Source organism: Malus sylvestris, chromosome 1 (assembly GCF_916048215.2).
Source record: "Malus sylvestris chromosome 1, drMalSylv7.2, whole genome shotgun sequence".
Classification (NCBI taxonomy): Eukaryota; Viridiplantae; Streptophyta; class Magnoliopsida; order Rosales; family Rosaceae; genus Malus; species Malus sylvestris.
Window position 1 is genome coordinate 3,325,718 of NC_062260.1, and position 13,242 is coordinate 3,338,959.

General features: G+C 36.0%; 1 protein-coding gene, 1 long non-coding RNA gene and 1 other non-coding gene across 5 annotated transcripts; 1 reads left to right on the top strand and 2 right to left on the bottom strand.

The window, feature by feature from the left end:
* The first annotated feature begins 1,175 nt into the window (after positions 1-1,175).
* Positions 1,176-3,992, top strand: LOC126587405 (uncharacterized). Its single transcript, XM_050252493.1, has 2 exons — positions 1,176-1,679; positions 3,449-3,992. The coding sequence occupies exons 1-2, from the start codon at positions 1,359-1,361 to the stop codon at positions 3,455-3,457; spliced, it is 330 nt and encodes a 109-aa protein (XP_050108450.1). The 5' UTR covers positions 1,176-1,358; the 3' UTR covers positions 3,458-3,992.
* Positions 3,993-4,905: 913 nt separating this feature from the next.
* Positions 4,906-8,978, bottom strand: LOC126626670 (uncharacterized). Of its 3 annotated transcripts, none has more exons than XR_007624763.1 (4): positions 8,598-8,978; positions 8,395-8,480; positions 8,120-8,226; positions 4,906-5,133 (listed from the first exon to the last, which is right to left on the bottom strand). It is a non-coding gene; the product is annotated as an uncharacterized LOC126626670 (long non-coding RNA). The 3 variants fall into 3 exon arrangements; XR_007624764.1 differs by having other exon boundaries at positions 8,120-8,231; XR_007624766.1 differs by lacking the exon at positions 8,395-8,480 and having other exon boundaries at positions 8,120-8,231.
* Positions 5,539-5,643, bottom strand: LOC126634101 (small nucleolar RNA R71). The gene has a single exon (XR_007627205.1). It is a non-coding gene; the product is annotated as a small nucleolar RNA R71 (small nucleolar RNA).
* Positions 8,979-13,242: the final 4,264 nt, after the last annotated feature.

A 13,242-nucleotide genomic window follows, 5' to 3' on the forward strand; every position in this document is an offset into this window, starting at 1 on the left:
ATTGAGCTAGTGAATGTGCAAGGGAGTCGGCAGACTGAGCATAGAGAGTCACGTATATGAAGGGGAGGTAGAAGATACGAGGGTAGTTTGGGTATAAAAGTTGGAGTCCTAGAAGAGCCTTCTTCCCGAAATCCAAATACCACCTCCATCTAGGGGATCTGATTCCAGGAGATTTACGGATCCAATTCCTGATTTTAAGTGGACCCCATCTTGTTTTTTATTCCGGAAATGTAGTAAACGACTTGAATGCCTGGAAAAGAATGCAATTCCGTTTTTTTCCATCCCGTTCCGATTTCGTAAACATGCCATAATTTCCTATTAAAGAGGGAATCTACATCAAAATAGGAAACAATCCTATGTTTCCCAAAGCAAGAAGATCTCTACACCTGCTGCCCTTTCCTGCGAGCAGCCCAACAACTGTAGGGGCATTTGTGGAGCCAAAAATAATCGAGAAAAATATGAAGGCGACACGTGAATTCTAGGGTGAAAAGGATAAATTACCCTCAAGGAACATCGAAACTCCTACGTGCGAGCAGTGGACAATCATCCCTCAATCAAGTCAAAAGTGCCCAAAATAGGTATTTATTTATAACCTATTTCATTCATCCTCATCAAATCTTCTCCACAAGGGAACCCTCAAATCATTCCTTTTTATTATATTAATTGATTTATTATTCAATTAATTTGCTAATTAAACACAAATCATGAATTTTACCCACAAAACCATCCAAGTGGCTGATCCATCTCCACCCAAAGGGGCCGACCATAAATTTCAATTCTCTTGCTAAATTCTCTAACACTTTTGCCTCAAAATTCTAAATTTGACATCATAAGTTCTTCGGCCAAACCCCCCCCCTCATTCATCATGGGCGCATGAGGCTCTTGGCTTTAACCTAAGGTGTTATTTGTTTTGTATATGCAATTTTGTCAAAAAGCAAGGAGGAAAAAATTTGCATCCACACATGCCATCATGCAAGGACTCAATTTTTTTTCAGCTCTGTTTTGTTTATTTTTAGTTATGCACTACAAATGTAAAGTAAAGTAAATTAATAAATCCACGTCGGCGAATGACAGCTTCCACCCATCTTCATAGTAGTAACCCAGCAGCTTCTTTGTATCTCTCTCTCCTTTTCCTTTCCTCATACAACACGTACCCACAACGCCAAATCCATATAATCAACAATCAAAAGAAACCCAAAACATCCCAATACCAGAAAACCTTAGTAGGAGGATATCAAAAGCAAAAGAAAACGCAACAGCCAACAGGGTTTTGATTAGCTTAGCTATATAGCTCTACACATTATCCCTCTCTCTCTCATCGATCTTTGTGTTTCTTTTTCTTTGCACCAATTTGTTCAATGGTGAAATCACAATCTTCGCGAAATACTGATCATCCTGAGAAGGCGTTGACGGAGTCAGACTTGGCCGCTGTACAGCAGCTGATGCAGCTTAGTGATGAAGATAACACCAATAGCAGAAGCAGCGGCCACAACAAGAACAAGAAATTTCAGCAGGATGGTGATGAGGTGGTTAATCAAATCGAAGTGATCACTTGGCAAAAGATTGAAGAGATTTTTGGGAAAGAAGATATCGATCGGCCTAAGAAGTGGACGTACCGGTCTCTTGCTGATATTTATTTGACCACGAAACTAGTGAATGCAAGATCATATGGGAAGAAGGTGAGGGCTACTTTCTAAAATTAAATAATAGGAAAAACCCAAACGCACAGGCGGACCAGGATTTTAGCTAGTAAGCATAATATCTTAGTTGTTTAGTAATTAGTTGAGTAGATTAAGTTTCTGTTAATTCCTTTTTGTAGAGGTAGAGGTTGGGTTTTTTCCTTCCATAACAAAGACAATAATTTCTCTATATATAAATAGTGTTTTTCTTCACCATTTTTTGCTTTTTAAACATTTATTAGTTAATCCTAATTTGTTCTTAGTTAATTAGTTATTACAATATTAATCAGTGCCATTCTGGTCATACATACGAGTAAGATGTTGCTAGAATCCCAACTGATAAAGGTTATCGATCAAAATTTAGTAATGCATGGTTGCATTTCTTGTAACATAACTTGATAAAATAATTTTGCTTTTGTAAATATTGCATGTGGTCTATTGATCCTCGATCGACTTTCTTCATAAATTGATATGGTCATACAGTAGATGAGCGTAAATTGTAAGTTGTATACAGTAGATGAGCATAAATTGTAATTTATTTATGCTTCTTCTAGATCTTAGATAGCAGCAGATGTGTAATATCTAATTAAGGAACAGTACAATGAGGAGTTGTTTGTGTATGACAAAAATAAGAATCAGTTAACTAGCATAAGACTGATTTGTATACCTAATAAGGATTGAACGAAGATGATTTCCAGACACAAGAAGTGAATCGTAATGAACATAATACTCTTTCAATACATGAAGAAAACTCAGTGCAAGCCCAGAGAGAGGTCAAGCAATCTGCACAAAGTGGTACAGTTGAAAATGACCTTCTTTTGTGTTCTTAATCATGAAATCTTACTCCGAAGAGGACTTTTTAGACCATTTCCAAGACATTTTGCAAGGAATATTAGTAACCAAGAATCGATCCCACCAATCCTGATTTGGCCTTATATTTGATCAATCGCAAGTTTCACAACTCCTGAATTGAAAAAAGAGGAATCGAGAACGATGAAGGGATGTGGTAGGAGAGAAGATAGAGAATAAAAATGATTATACACTCCTCTTTGCTTTCACTTCTTTCACTCTTCTTCATTGCTCCTTTCTCCTACATATTTTTTCTCTATTTTTACAACAAAGAAAAATGCTAATCCCAGGACAACGCTAGAGTGAAAAACTAAGAAAAAACCTTATGTCCTCTCTTCCCTCTTTTCCTCTATCAAATTCTCGTATCTTCTAACCATATTCATCTGTTCGTTGTTTTGCTCTGTCAAAGTGAGCCTTCATTGTTGTGGTCTCACTTTTCCTCTGTCAAAGAGTTCTTTGCGTTTCTATTTTGTTCGTGGAGAAAAAGAGAGAGCTTGTGTTCTCTCATCTTTCCTCAAAGAAACCCTAATGTGGTTAAGGTTATAAACTTGCCTTTATACCTCTTTCTAAGTGAGTGCCAAACTTGTAATAAGTCCACCATCACACTCCCTCTCTAAGGCTCGGTTTTGGTAGTTATATTTTGGTTAATTCCCATTTTGTTTTAGTTGTCATACAACTTAATTAAACTCAATGGGTCTTGTGGACCAAAACCTATTTGGGCCCCGAAACTAACTTAAAGCCCGATACAAACTTTTCATAAGATTAATTAACATATAAATTAATCCTTGTCATATAAATTTAAACTATTTAATTGTCCTTTGATGAGTAGATTTTATATTATATATTTTACCCTAATCTTAGTACATTATGGTTAATATTTTGGAAGAATTTTGATGTTTTGAATTGTATTTTCAATATAGGACTTTTGACTTCCTCTGGAGCAAAACAGGATCAAATTGATGAATTTTGGAGTAATTCCAGTTGGATAACGTTCGTGAGTCACTTAGCTTGATCGTTTCAAAATCTGGAATTTTTCCACCAAGCGGTTATTTTCTGGCTATAAAATAAATGAGCGATGCGCAGTGCTGGAAAATGACATTTTTGGGCTTAAATTGCGTTTTTGGAGCCCAAGATGACATTGGATTGGTTCGTGGCCTTCTAGGGAAGTGTTCAGAATATTCCAAACATTAAATCCAGCTATATTGGGCCAGTTTTAGAGCAGCTTATGGGTCCAAAACATGGCTGTTCAGATTTTAGACGAATTTTACCATTTAATTTAGGGTTATGTTTCCTATTTTATTGGATTATTAAATTTAGTTTCCTAGGGGGAATAAAGGACCTGTTTTTAGGGTTTGTGTGGGGGCTTAGCAGATATATTGCTTGGCCGTCTACCATATTTCACTACGCTTTATTTTATGCAACTTTGGAGACAGAGAGAATTGCTAGGGTTTTGGAGATTTTCTACTTGAAGGTGTTTTCAATCCTTGTCTTAATAATATTTTCTAGGATTTCAATTATGAATATGCATAACTAATTTCTTTTGCTAGGGCGAAGCCTTGAGCCTTAGCATGAATATGTGATTTTTATTTAATTGCTTATGATTGTTTGCATGCATACTTTGAATTGTTAATCACCGGGATAAAAACTATCTAATTGTCTTAATGCTTGATCACCATTAGGATCTTTAGAAAAGTAATTTGATGCAATTTTGGTCGGAAGGTTTCCTGGAATTGACGTTGGCTTCTTGTCATTAATAATTGTAATTTCACTTAGGATGAATACCACGTCTTAAGGGTTGCATGGTTTTTCAAAGTATTTTCATAAAGGATAATGAGTCTTTCATGTTCAGATTTGATCCGAACGTCCGGACGGGTTGCATGTTAGATATACGTTCTATGTTGGAGGTTCCAAGTAGAATATGAATTAGGAAAATTTAACCTTCAAAGTGGCATGTGTAGATCATAAGTAATTGGTAAAAGTTCATAGGATTGTAAGGTGATGGTGGAACCCTAGTGCTTTCTTAATTTGATTTCTCTCAAAACTTATTTCTTTTTCCCCCAGTTTTAATATTGCAGATTGTCTTATCTTTAATAGTTAATTTCGTTTTTGATTTCTCTCAATTTCTACTTTACAATAATTAATTGGAATTTGGTTAGTTTAGAATTATTTAATAATCCCTGTGGAGAACGACCTTGAGAGATCTGCTTATACTACAACAACCTTGTGATTCTTGCAAGTATAATAGGAGTTTTTAGCTCGTTCACATGAGTAGTAAAATCCCTATCAAGAAAATGGCGCCATTGCCAGGAATTATTTAAAATAATTCCTACTAATCAGATTTTCAATTAGTTATTGCTGTTTATATATATATATAAAGAAAAAAAAATTATTTAATTTTCCTTTTTATTTTATTTTTCACAGATTACAGCAATACAGTGCAGATTACAAAGATAATCTGTGCATGGTCAGCACCCGTTCAATAGTACAGAAACTGCTTCCTTTTGATCCATAACTCGAGCAGACTTTAAGGAGACGCGGGGAGAAAAATTTGCAGTGGGTTCCTTCTTTGCAGGGGACTTTTTTGCAGTCTTCAATTTCTGGGAATCTGCATAGTAAAGGAAAAATGGCATTCATTATTCCAGAGGCAGGTCAGCCTTTGGGTGATTCTTTAACAGCTCATACCACTAATATACCAAGTTGCATTACTTATCCAGCAGTGAAGGAAGGGTCTACATTTGAAATAAAGCAGCACGTGTTGAATATTCTACCTACATTTCATGGGTTATCAACTGACGATCCAAACATGCATATTGCAGAATTTTGAATGGGTTGCAAAAATATTTTGGTGAGGGGATTTTCAGCCGAATCTATTAAGCTCCATTTGTTTCCTTACACTCTAAAAGATCAAGCAAGGAGATGGCTCCTCACACTCCCATCTGGAAGCATTAGTACTTGGGCCCAACTCAGTGAAAAAATTTTAAACAAGTATTATCCGGCTTCTAAGACTCTTGATATGAGAACTCATATTTTATCTTTTGCCCAAAAACCTAATGAAGAGTTTCATGAGGCATGGGAGCAGTTCAAGAAGTTGATTATAAAATGTCCACATTCGGGTATTAACACTACGGATCAAATGCATATATTTTTCAGAGGGTTAAATATGACTACAAAAACTCTTGTCAATGCTTCATGCGGAGGTTCGTACAAAGATAAAACTGCACAAGAGGCTTGTTTGTTATTTGAAAAAATGGCAGCAGATACACAACAATGGGCAGTTGAGCAGCCACAATCTAGATCCGTTTTTGAGATGTCTAACGGTTCTCCATATATTACAGCACAAATTGAAAAAATGGAGAAAATGCTTGATGCAAAATTTGACATGTTATTACAAAGAATCCCAGGTTCACATGTTGTTGTACAGCAGCCTTTACAAGCTGCCTGCAGCGTTTCCAGCATGACAAATCATGATTTTTTGAGCTGTCCACCTAAAAATGCTTATTCGAAGTTTACAGCAGAGCAGGCTAATTCATTTAACAATTTCCAGCGTCCCAGATATGACCCGTATTCAAACTTTTACAACCCAGGTTGGAAAGATCATTCTAATTTAAAGTGGGACAAAGATCAGCACTCTAGGCCTCAATTTCAATAGCAGGTACAGCAACCTGCTGCACCTAAGGCTTATTGGGAGATAGCAATTGAAAAATTAGCTAATACTATCAGTCAAGAAATCCAAAATCTGCACGCATCAATGAAAAATATGGAAAAACAAATTGAGCAGATTGCGTTGCAAGTTTCAGAAAAAGCACCGGGTACATTTCCTAGTCAAACAGTACCTAATCCAAGAGGACGAGAAGAATGCAATGCTATACGGACTTTACAGTCTGGCAAAAATTATGACAACAGACATGAAAATTCTGCTGGAAATTCACAGGCAGCAGAACTGCCCCAAACTAAATCTGATACTTTTGCAGATTCTGGGTAGCCCCAAGACAGATCCAAAAATACTGCAAAGCTACCACAAAAACTGCAAAGTGTGTTTATGAGCCACCTATGCCTTATCCCAAAAGGTTGAAGCCTAAAGTTAAAGATCAACAGTTAACAAATTTTATGAAGACTTTGTCTAAAGTTCAGATTAATCTACCGTTAATTAATGCAATCAAGAACATTTCATATTATGCCAAGTTTTTTAAGGACGTTTGCACAAAGAAAAAGAAGCTCATCGATTTTGAAAAAGTGATTCTAACAGAACAGTGCAGTGCGGTCTTATTGCATAAATTACCTCCAAAGAAAAAAGATCCAAGGAGTTTTACTATCTCTTGCACCATTGGAAATTGTGATCTTAATAATGCTTTAATTGATTTAGGTGCTAGTGTAAACTTAATGCCTTATTCTATTTTTAAACGTTTAGGTGAAGGAGAGCTGAAGTCGACCTCCAACATTATTCAATTGGCTGACCATTCAATTACCTATCCTAGAGGAGTCATTGAAGATGTTATTGTGAAAGTTGACAATTTATATTTACTGGCTGATTTTATGGTGTTGGACATAGATGAGGATTTGACAACACCCATCATTTTGGGCCGCCCATTCTTGGCAACAGCCTGAACTCTTATTGATGTGGAAGTCGGAACATTAACATTCCGAGTTGAAGATCAAACGGTTGTTTTCAAGTTGTTTGAAGCAAGCATACATTCAGGTGACAAACAAGAATCCATGCGTGTTGATGTATTAAATGGTTTACCTCATGCCAATTTTGTGACCAGATCATCTATTGGCAAGCTGCCCATAAAGACTCAAAATGTGATTTGCCACCAGATTGACCAAAACATTTGAATGTCAAGGGCAATAAAAAATTGCAAAGCAGTCCAAGTTGTGCAAAAATACAGCCTGGTAAAAAAGTGTGGTTGTTAAGTTCCTATTTCAAATCATCTCCAGGGAAACAAGAGTCTCGATGGAAAGGTCATTTTCTAGTTACTAACGTTTTTCAGAATGGTAATGTGGACATCACGGTTGAGGGTAAAGATTTCCCATTTAAGGTTACCAAACATCAACTTAAACCATGCATAGGGAAATTTGGTGCAAGCGAGTTTTTGACTCTGAAGGAACCAGTGATCTAGCCAACGGACTTTTACAACATCTAGCTACAGACTTAAAATAAAGCGCTTGTTGGAAGGCAACCCAATTTTTCTAAACTCTTTCCTTATTTTATTTTTCATTTGATTTTTTTATTATTAGTTAAATTTCTAGATGCATTTACATACCTAAGTTTAAATAAATAAATAAAATACAAATTATAAAATAAAAAAAAAATAAAAACGTGAAAAATTCTAAAATATTTTGCTTTCTTTATTTACGCAGTTGATTTTAGCTCCGTTTTTAATATTTGCATATATTGGTTAATTGCAGGTTGCACGCATGGAAACCAAGGGAAAATAGAGACAACTTATCTTATACTGGAGTCATGCACCCAGCAGCAAGTTTGCATTAACATCAACCACATCTACACTATGCTAAAATTTAAAGCAATTAATATGAGCTCATTTAGCGATGCAAGTTTAGGGGTGGGAAATTGCAAGGATATGAAATTTTACCTCCTAGATGCTCCGATCTGGGCTCTTGGAAGCTTGTGCCGTTTTTGTCCATTGAAGCTAATGTTTGTCCATCCACTTTCCTTCCCACGGATCTATTAGTGATCCACCTTTACTACACAAAGCACACCAACATGAGACCATGTAGAGCCATAAAACATCATCTTTACAAAACAGGACCTAAATACAACCTCGGCTCAATTTTAGCTTCGTTGTGCATCACTTACAACACCCGATATTGTGAAAATCATGATTTCTACAGGGATGAGTGCTTATACCTTCCAAATCGATAGAGCATGGCCTTTATGATGCGTCCTGCCTTTCCTCCAATGGATCTCCAGTTTGAGCATTCTTTCTCTCGGATCTGTCATGGATCCGAGTGTTTTTGCACAAAGACCACACCATTATAATTACATGCAACGGTAATGCAGCCACTGTTTCACATATTGGGGATCATCACTGACAGCGAACAAGATTTTACCTTTGAAATACCCGGATCTGCACAATATTCGTTGTTTTCTCCTTTCCTTTGCCATGTTCAGCTTCTAGTTCATAGAGGAATCAGACATGCATGTTTCGCTCCACCATGGATGGGGTCGAGAGACACGGGGTATGTATGTTGTTTGGCTTTTTGTATGAAGAGGGGTGCCAAACTGAGGAGACAACAGGAGGTCTGAAATGATGAGATGGCTGCGAGGATTGAGAAAAATGAGAAAGAATGAAAGCCAATTTTCATTTTAAAAAGATATGGGGTCTGAGAGCAAAATAGAGAGTGGGTTAAGGAAAATGGGAGACTTATTTCTGATATGGATGTACGTTTGGGTTTTTAGTGAGAGAGGGCTGGAGTTTGTTGAAACGAAAAACAAAATTAGAAGGGAGAGAAATGGGTGCATCTGAGCCTTTCTTTTAGAATCCTAAGGAATTCATCATATGGATGCATGACATGTGGCCTGTCATGTCTGTTGGGATAGGGACATTTTCAAAATGGGAGACAGAGAGCCGTTTGGTGGCTCAGGGATCGAGGCTAGTGAAAAGGGAATCCTATGCGTGTTCAATAATAGGTAGGTTTTTTTTTAAATGACACATGCAGCTGCTACACCGCTTTCTATACCAGTTGTTGCGCAAGTCGACACAAGTGTTGCACTATCCGTGGTGGTCTGCGCGTCTTCACACAGCCCCAGGTCCTAAGTTCGAATCCAGGTGTTTCTTTTCCTTCTTTTCTGTTTGTTCTATTATTTGTTTATTTTAATTTCTTTGTTTCTTCTCTGTTTTCCTTTTTCTTTTAGTTTATTTAGTCTAGGCTTTTGTTTTGTCTTTTCCAGTTTTACTTTTTGTTTTTTTTAGTTTCCATTTATTTTCCACACCTTGACGACAAAGTGTGACATAAGTTTGGGGGTGGGAAAGTAAAATTTTAGGATTTTAATTTTTGATTTTTGTGTCAGTTTAAAAATTTTCATTCTTTTTAAGTTAATATCCATAGATTATTTTAAACGTTAGAACAAAGGGACATGATGAAGATTAATCCCATAGTAGAGTCTTTTCTATTTATCATTGCTTAGACACTAATTCATGAATTATACTTTGAACTTTGCACATCACACCAACATGGTTTGTGGGGAGTGAGATTGAAACACTTACTTTTAGTCTAAGTTTATTTTTAATTTTTATTTTAAGTAAAGTCAGTTATTATTGTGAATAAAGTAATAGTTGTCTCACCCGAGGTTTTGCCTAGTACTGGGCCAGTCCTGCCTAATCAGCAGTGATTCTCGCGTCAAACGGTAGAGTTTTGGCATGGGGCAGAGTGGTTAGTTGGTTTCGTAGCCTTTTTAACTCGAGTTAATAAGTCCTTAGGGGTGTTCTACACCTAGTGCCCTAAAGCCCTAGTGGTTTGGTAGTCATTGACCTAAACTCGCTACATGGGTTGGATCGAAAGCTTAAGTGAACCGACATTGCACGACCACTATTGTTACTGAAAAAAAAATGTTATAAATGAGAAAAAAAAAAGAAAAAAAAAGAAAAAAAATTGAAAAAGCAAAAGAAAAATAGTTATATTTAAAGTTATTATGTGTGAAATAAAGAAGGACGAGAGGTAAGAGTTTTAGTCGAGTCTCCTTAACTATGTTGGTTCACTTTACACCAAAGGAAGTTTGTGAATTCTTTTCTAATTGATTCTAAATGGTTTAGACTCTGTGGTGGGATTGGTTGGAACTTTTAAAAAGATGTTATAGTTTTTAAAATTTGCTATGGATTGCAACTTTGAAGGAGAAAATTTTTGTTAGTTAATTTTAGCTAGTTGTTTAGTTTGTTAGTTTTTATTTTTGTTTTCTAGTTTTTTTTTTCTTGAGGACAAGCAAAAATATAAGTTTGGGGGTATTTTGATGAGCAGATTTTATATTATATATTTTACCCTAATCTTAGTACATTTTGGTTAATATTTTGGAAGAATTTTGATGCTTTGAATTGTATTTTCAATATAGCACTTTTGATTTCCTTTGGACCAAAACTGGATAAAGTGGACGAATTTTGGAGTAATTCCAGTTGGAGAACGTTCGTGAGTCACTTAGCTTGATTGTATCAAAATCTGGGATTTTTCCACCAAGCGGTTATTTTCTGGTGATAAAATAAATGAGCGATGCGCAGTGCTGAAAAATGAAGCTTTTGGGCTTAAATTGCGTTTTTTTAGCCCAAGATCACCTCGAATGGGTTCGTGGCCTTATGGAGAAGTGTTCAGAATATTCCAAACATTAAATCCTGCTATATTGGGCCAGTTTTGGAGCAGCTTATGGATCCAAAACGTGGCTGTTCAGATTTTAGACAAATTTTACCATTTAATTTAGGGTTATGTTTCCTATTTTATTGGATTATTAATTTTAGTTTCCTAGGGGGAATAAAGGACCTGTTTTTAAGGTTTGTGTGGGGGCTTAGCAGATATATTGCTTGGCCGTCTACCATATTTCACTACGCTTTATTTATTGCAACTTTGGAGACAGAGAGAATTGCTAGGGTTTTGGAGATTTTCTACTTGAAGGTGTTTTCAATCCTTTTCTTAATAATATTTTCTATGATTTCAATTGTCTTAATGCCTGATCACCATTAGGATCTTTAGAAAGTAATTTGATGCAATTTTGGTCGGAAGGTTCCTTGAAATTGACGTTGGCTTCTTGTGATTAATAATTGTAATTTCACTTAGGATGAATACCACGTCTTAAGGGTTGCATGGTTTTTCAAAGGATTTTCATAAAGGATAATGAGTCTTTCATGTTCAGATTTGATCCGAACGTTCGGACGGGTTGCATGTTAGATATACGTTCTATGTTGGAGGTTCCAAGTAGAATATGAATTAGGAAAATCTAACCTTCAAAGTGGCATGTGTTGATCATAAGTAATTGGTAAAAGTTCATAGGATTGCTAGGTGATGGTGGAACTCTAGTGCTTTCTTAATTTGATTTCTCCCAAAACTGATTTCTTTTTCCCCCAGTTTTAATATTGCAGATTGTCTTATCTTTAATAGTTAATGTCGCTTTTAATTTAAGTAGGTTATAAAATCAATCATCTCAATTTCTACTTTACAATAATTAATTGGAATTTGGTTAGTTTAGAATTATTTAATAATCCTTGTGGAGAACGACCTTGCGAGATCCGTTTATACTACAACAACCTTGTGATTGTTGCAAGTATAATAGGAGTTTTTAGCTCGTTCACATGAGTTGTAAAATCCGTATCATCCTTACTCATCTTTGTTATATCCTTCAATCATTACATTACATTACACGGTGTGCAATCCATTAGGTTCCTTTTAGTGAGGCAGTGGGCCATTAGAACTCTTAATAATCGATTGTGAATTGAAAGTTACTTCAATTCTCCCTTTAGTGATTATTCATCTTCAGGGCTTTTACAAACCATGAGTGCCACCTAGTAGTATGTCATGGTTACCCAAGCTAATCACAAGAGGTTGGAGAACCTAATTAGTTTGGGATTGCAATGCCATACGACCCTTCTCTACATCAATACTCTTGATCACACTGTTTGGTTGATAGTTTATGCATGTCTACTATCCAATGTGATTCTCTTATCCATATGATTACCTTGAATGTGATTTAGTACAACTAATAGGAGCATATTTATGCGACTTAGTTAGCTTGTTCTTGTGCAGTTGTGTTGTTATTTCTTAGTTAATTATGTATTTTAAGCTATTTTCATGTGTTTGTAGGTCATAATAACAAAGTTGGCAAGAAAGTGCATTTTGGAGCATTTTAGAACATTTTTTAGCTAAGATTGGATAGTGCAAGCATGGAGACATGAGGATGGACGTTTTTTAAGATTTGAAGGCTAGAAATCAGCATGTGTGTGTGCAAGTGTGTTAACCTACAACTCCAAACATCCATCCACTACACTCATTACATCCACTCATTACCAAACACTCATCCACTCATTACCAAACATCCACCCACTACACCTATTACATCCACTCATTACCACAACCCACTACACCCATTACATCCACTCATTACCACAACATACACTATCCTCTCCCTAGCCTATAAATACATCCACCATTCCCCTTCCTAAAGGATTCCATCTCCATCCAAAGACACTACATTTTCACATCTCACAACTCCATACACTTACAATTTCATCCCTTGCCGTGACCTCCATTTAGCCACTCCCCTTTCTTGTGCCGCAACAAGGTGGTGAAAAAGAAGGTCCTTGGCGTTTCAAGCTTGAAGATTGGAGCGTTTTAGGTGTACTTCGTTCTTGCTTTCAATGTCTACTTTGTTATTTTCTAATTTTGTTGCAATTATGAGTGGCTAAACCCCTATTTAGTTAGGGGGAAGTTTGAAGCCATGAACATGCTTGAGATTTGAATTGATTTCTTCCAATTGTGATTTGATAAGTTGTGATTGCAATTCAATTATCTATTTTATTCATAACTGATTCTTGTATGTTATTAAGGATGCATACTTAGTTTTCATGCATGAATTAGATGCTAGAATATAAATGAGTTTCACCTAATCGTTACAAGTTTATATTCATGAGTAGTGAAGGTATCACAATCGCGTTAATTGAATCCTTGGCAATTGTATCATGCATTCATAGTTATAATTGCCTCGTCAACACTTATGATT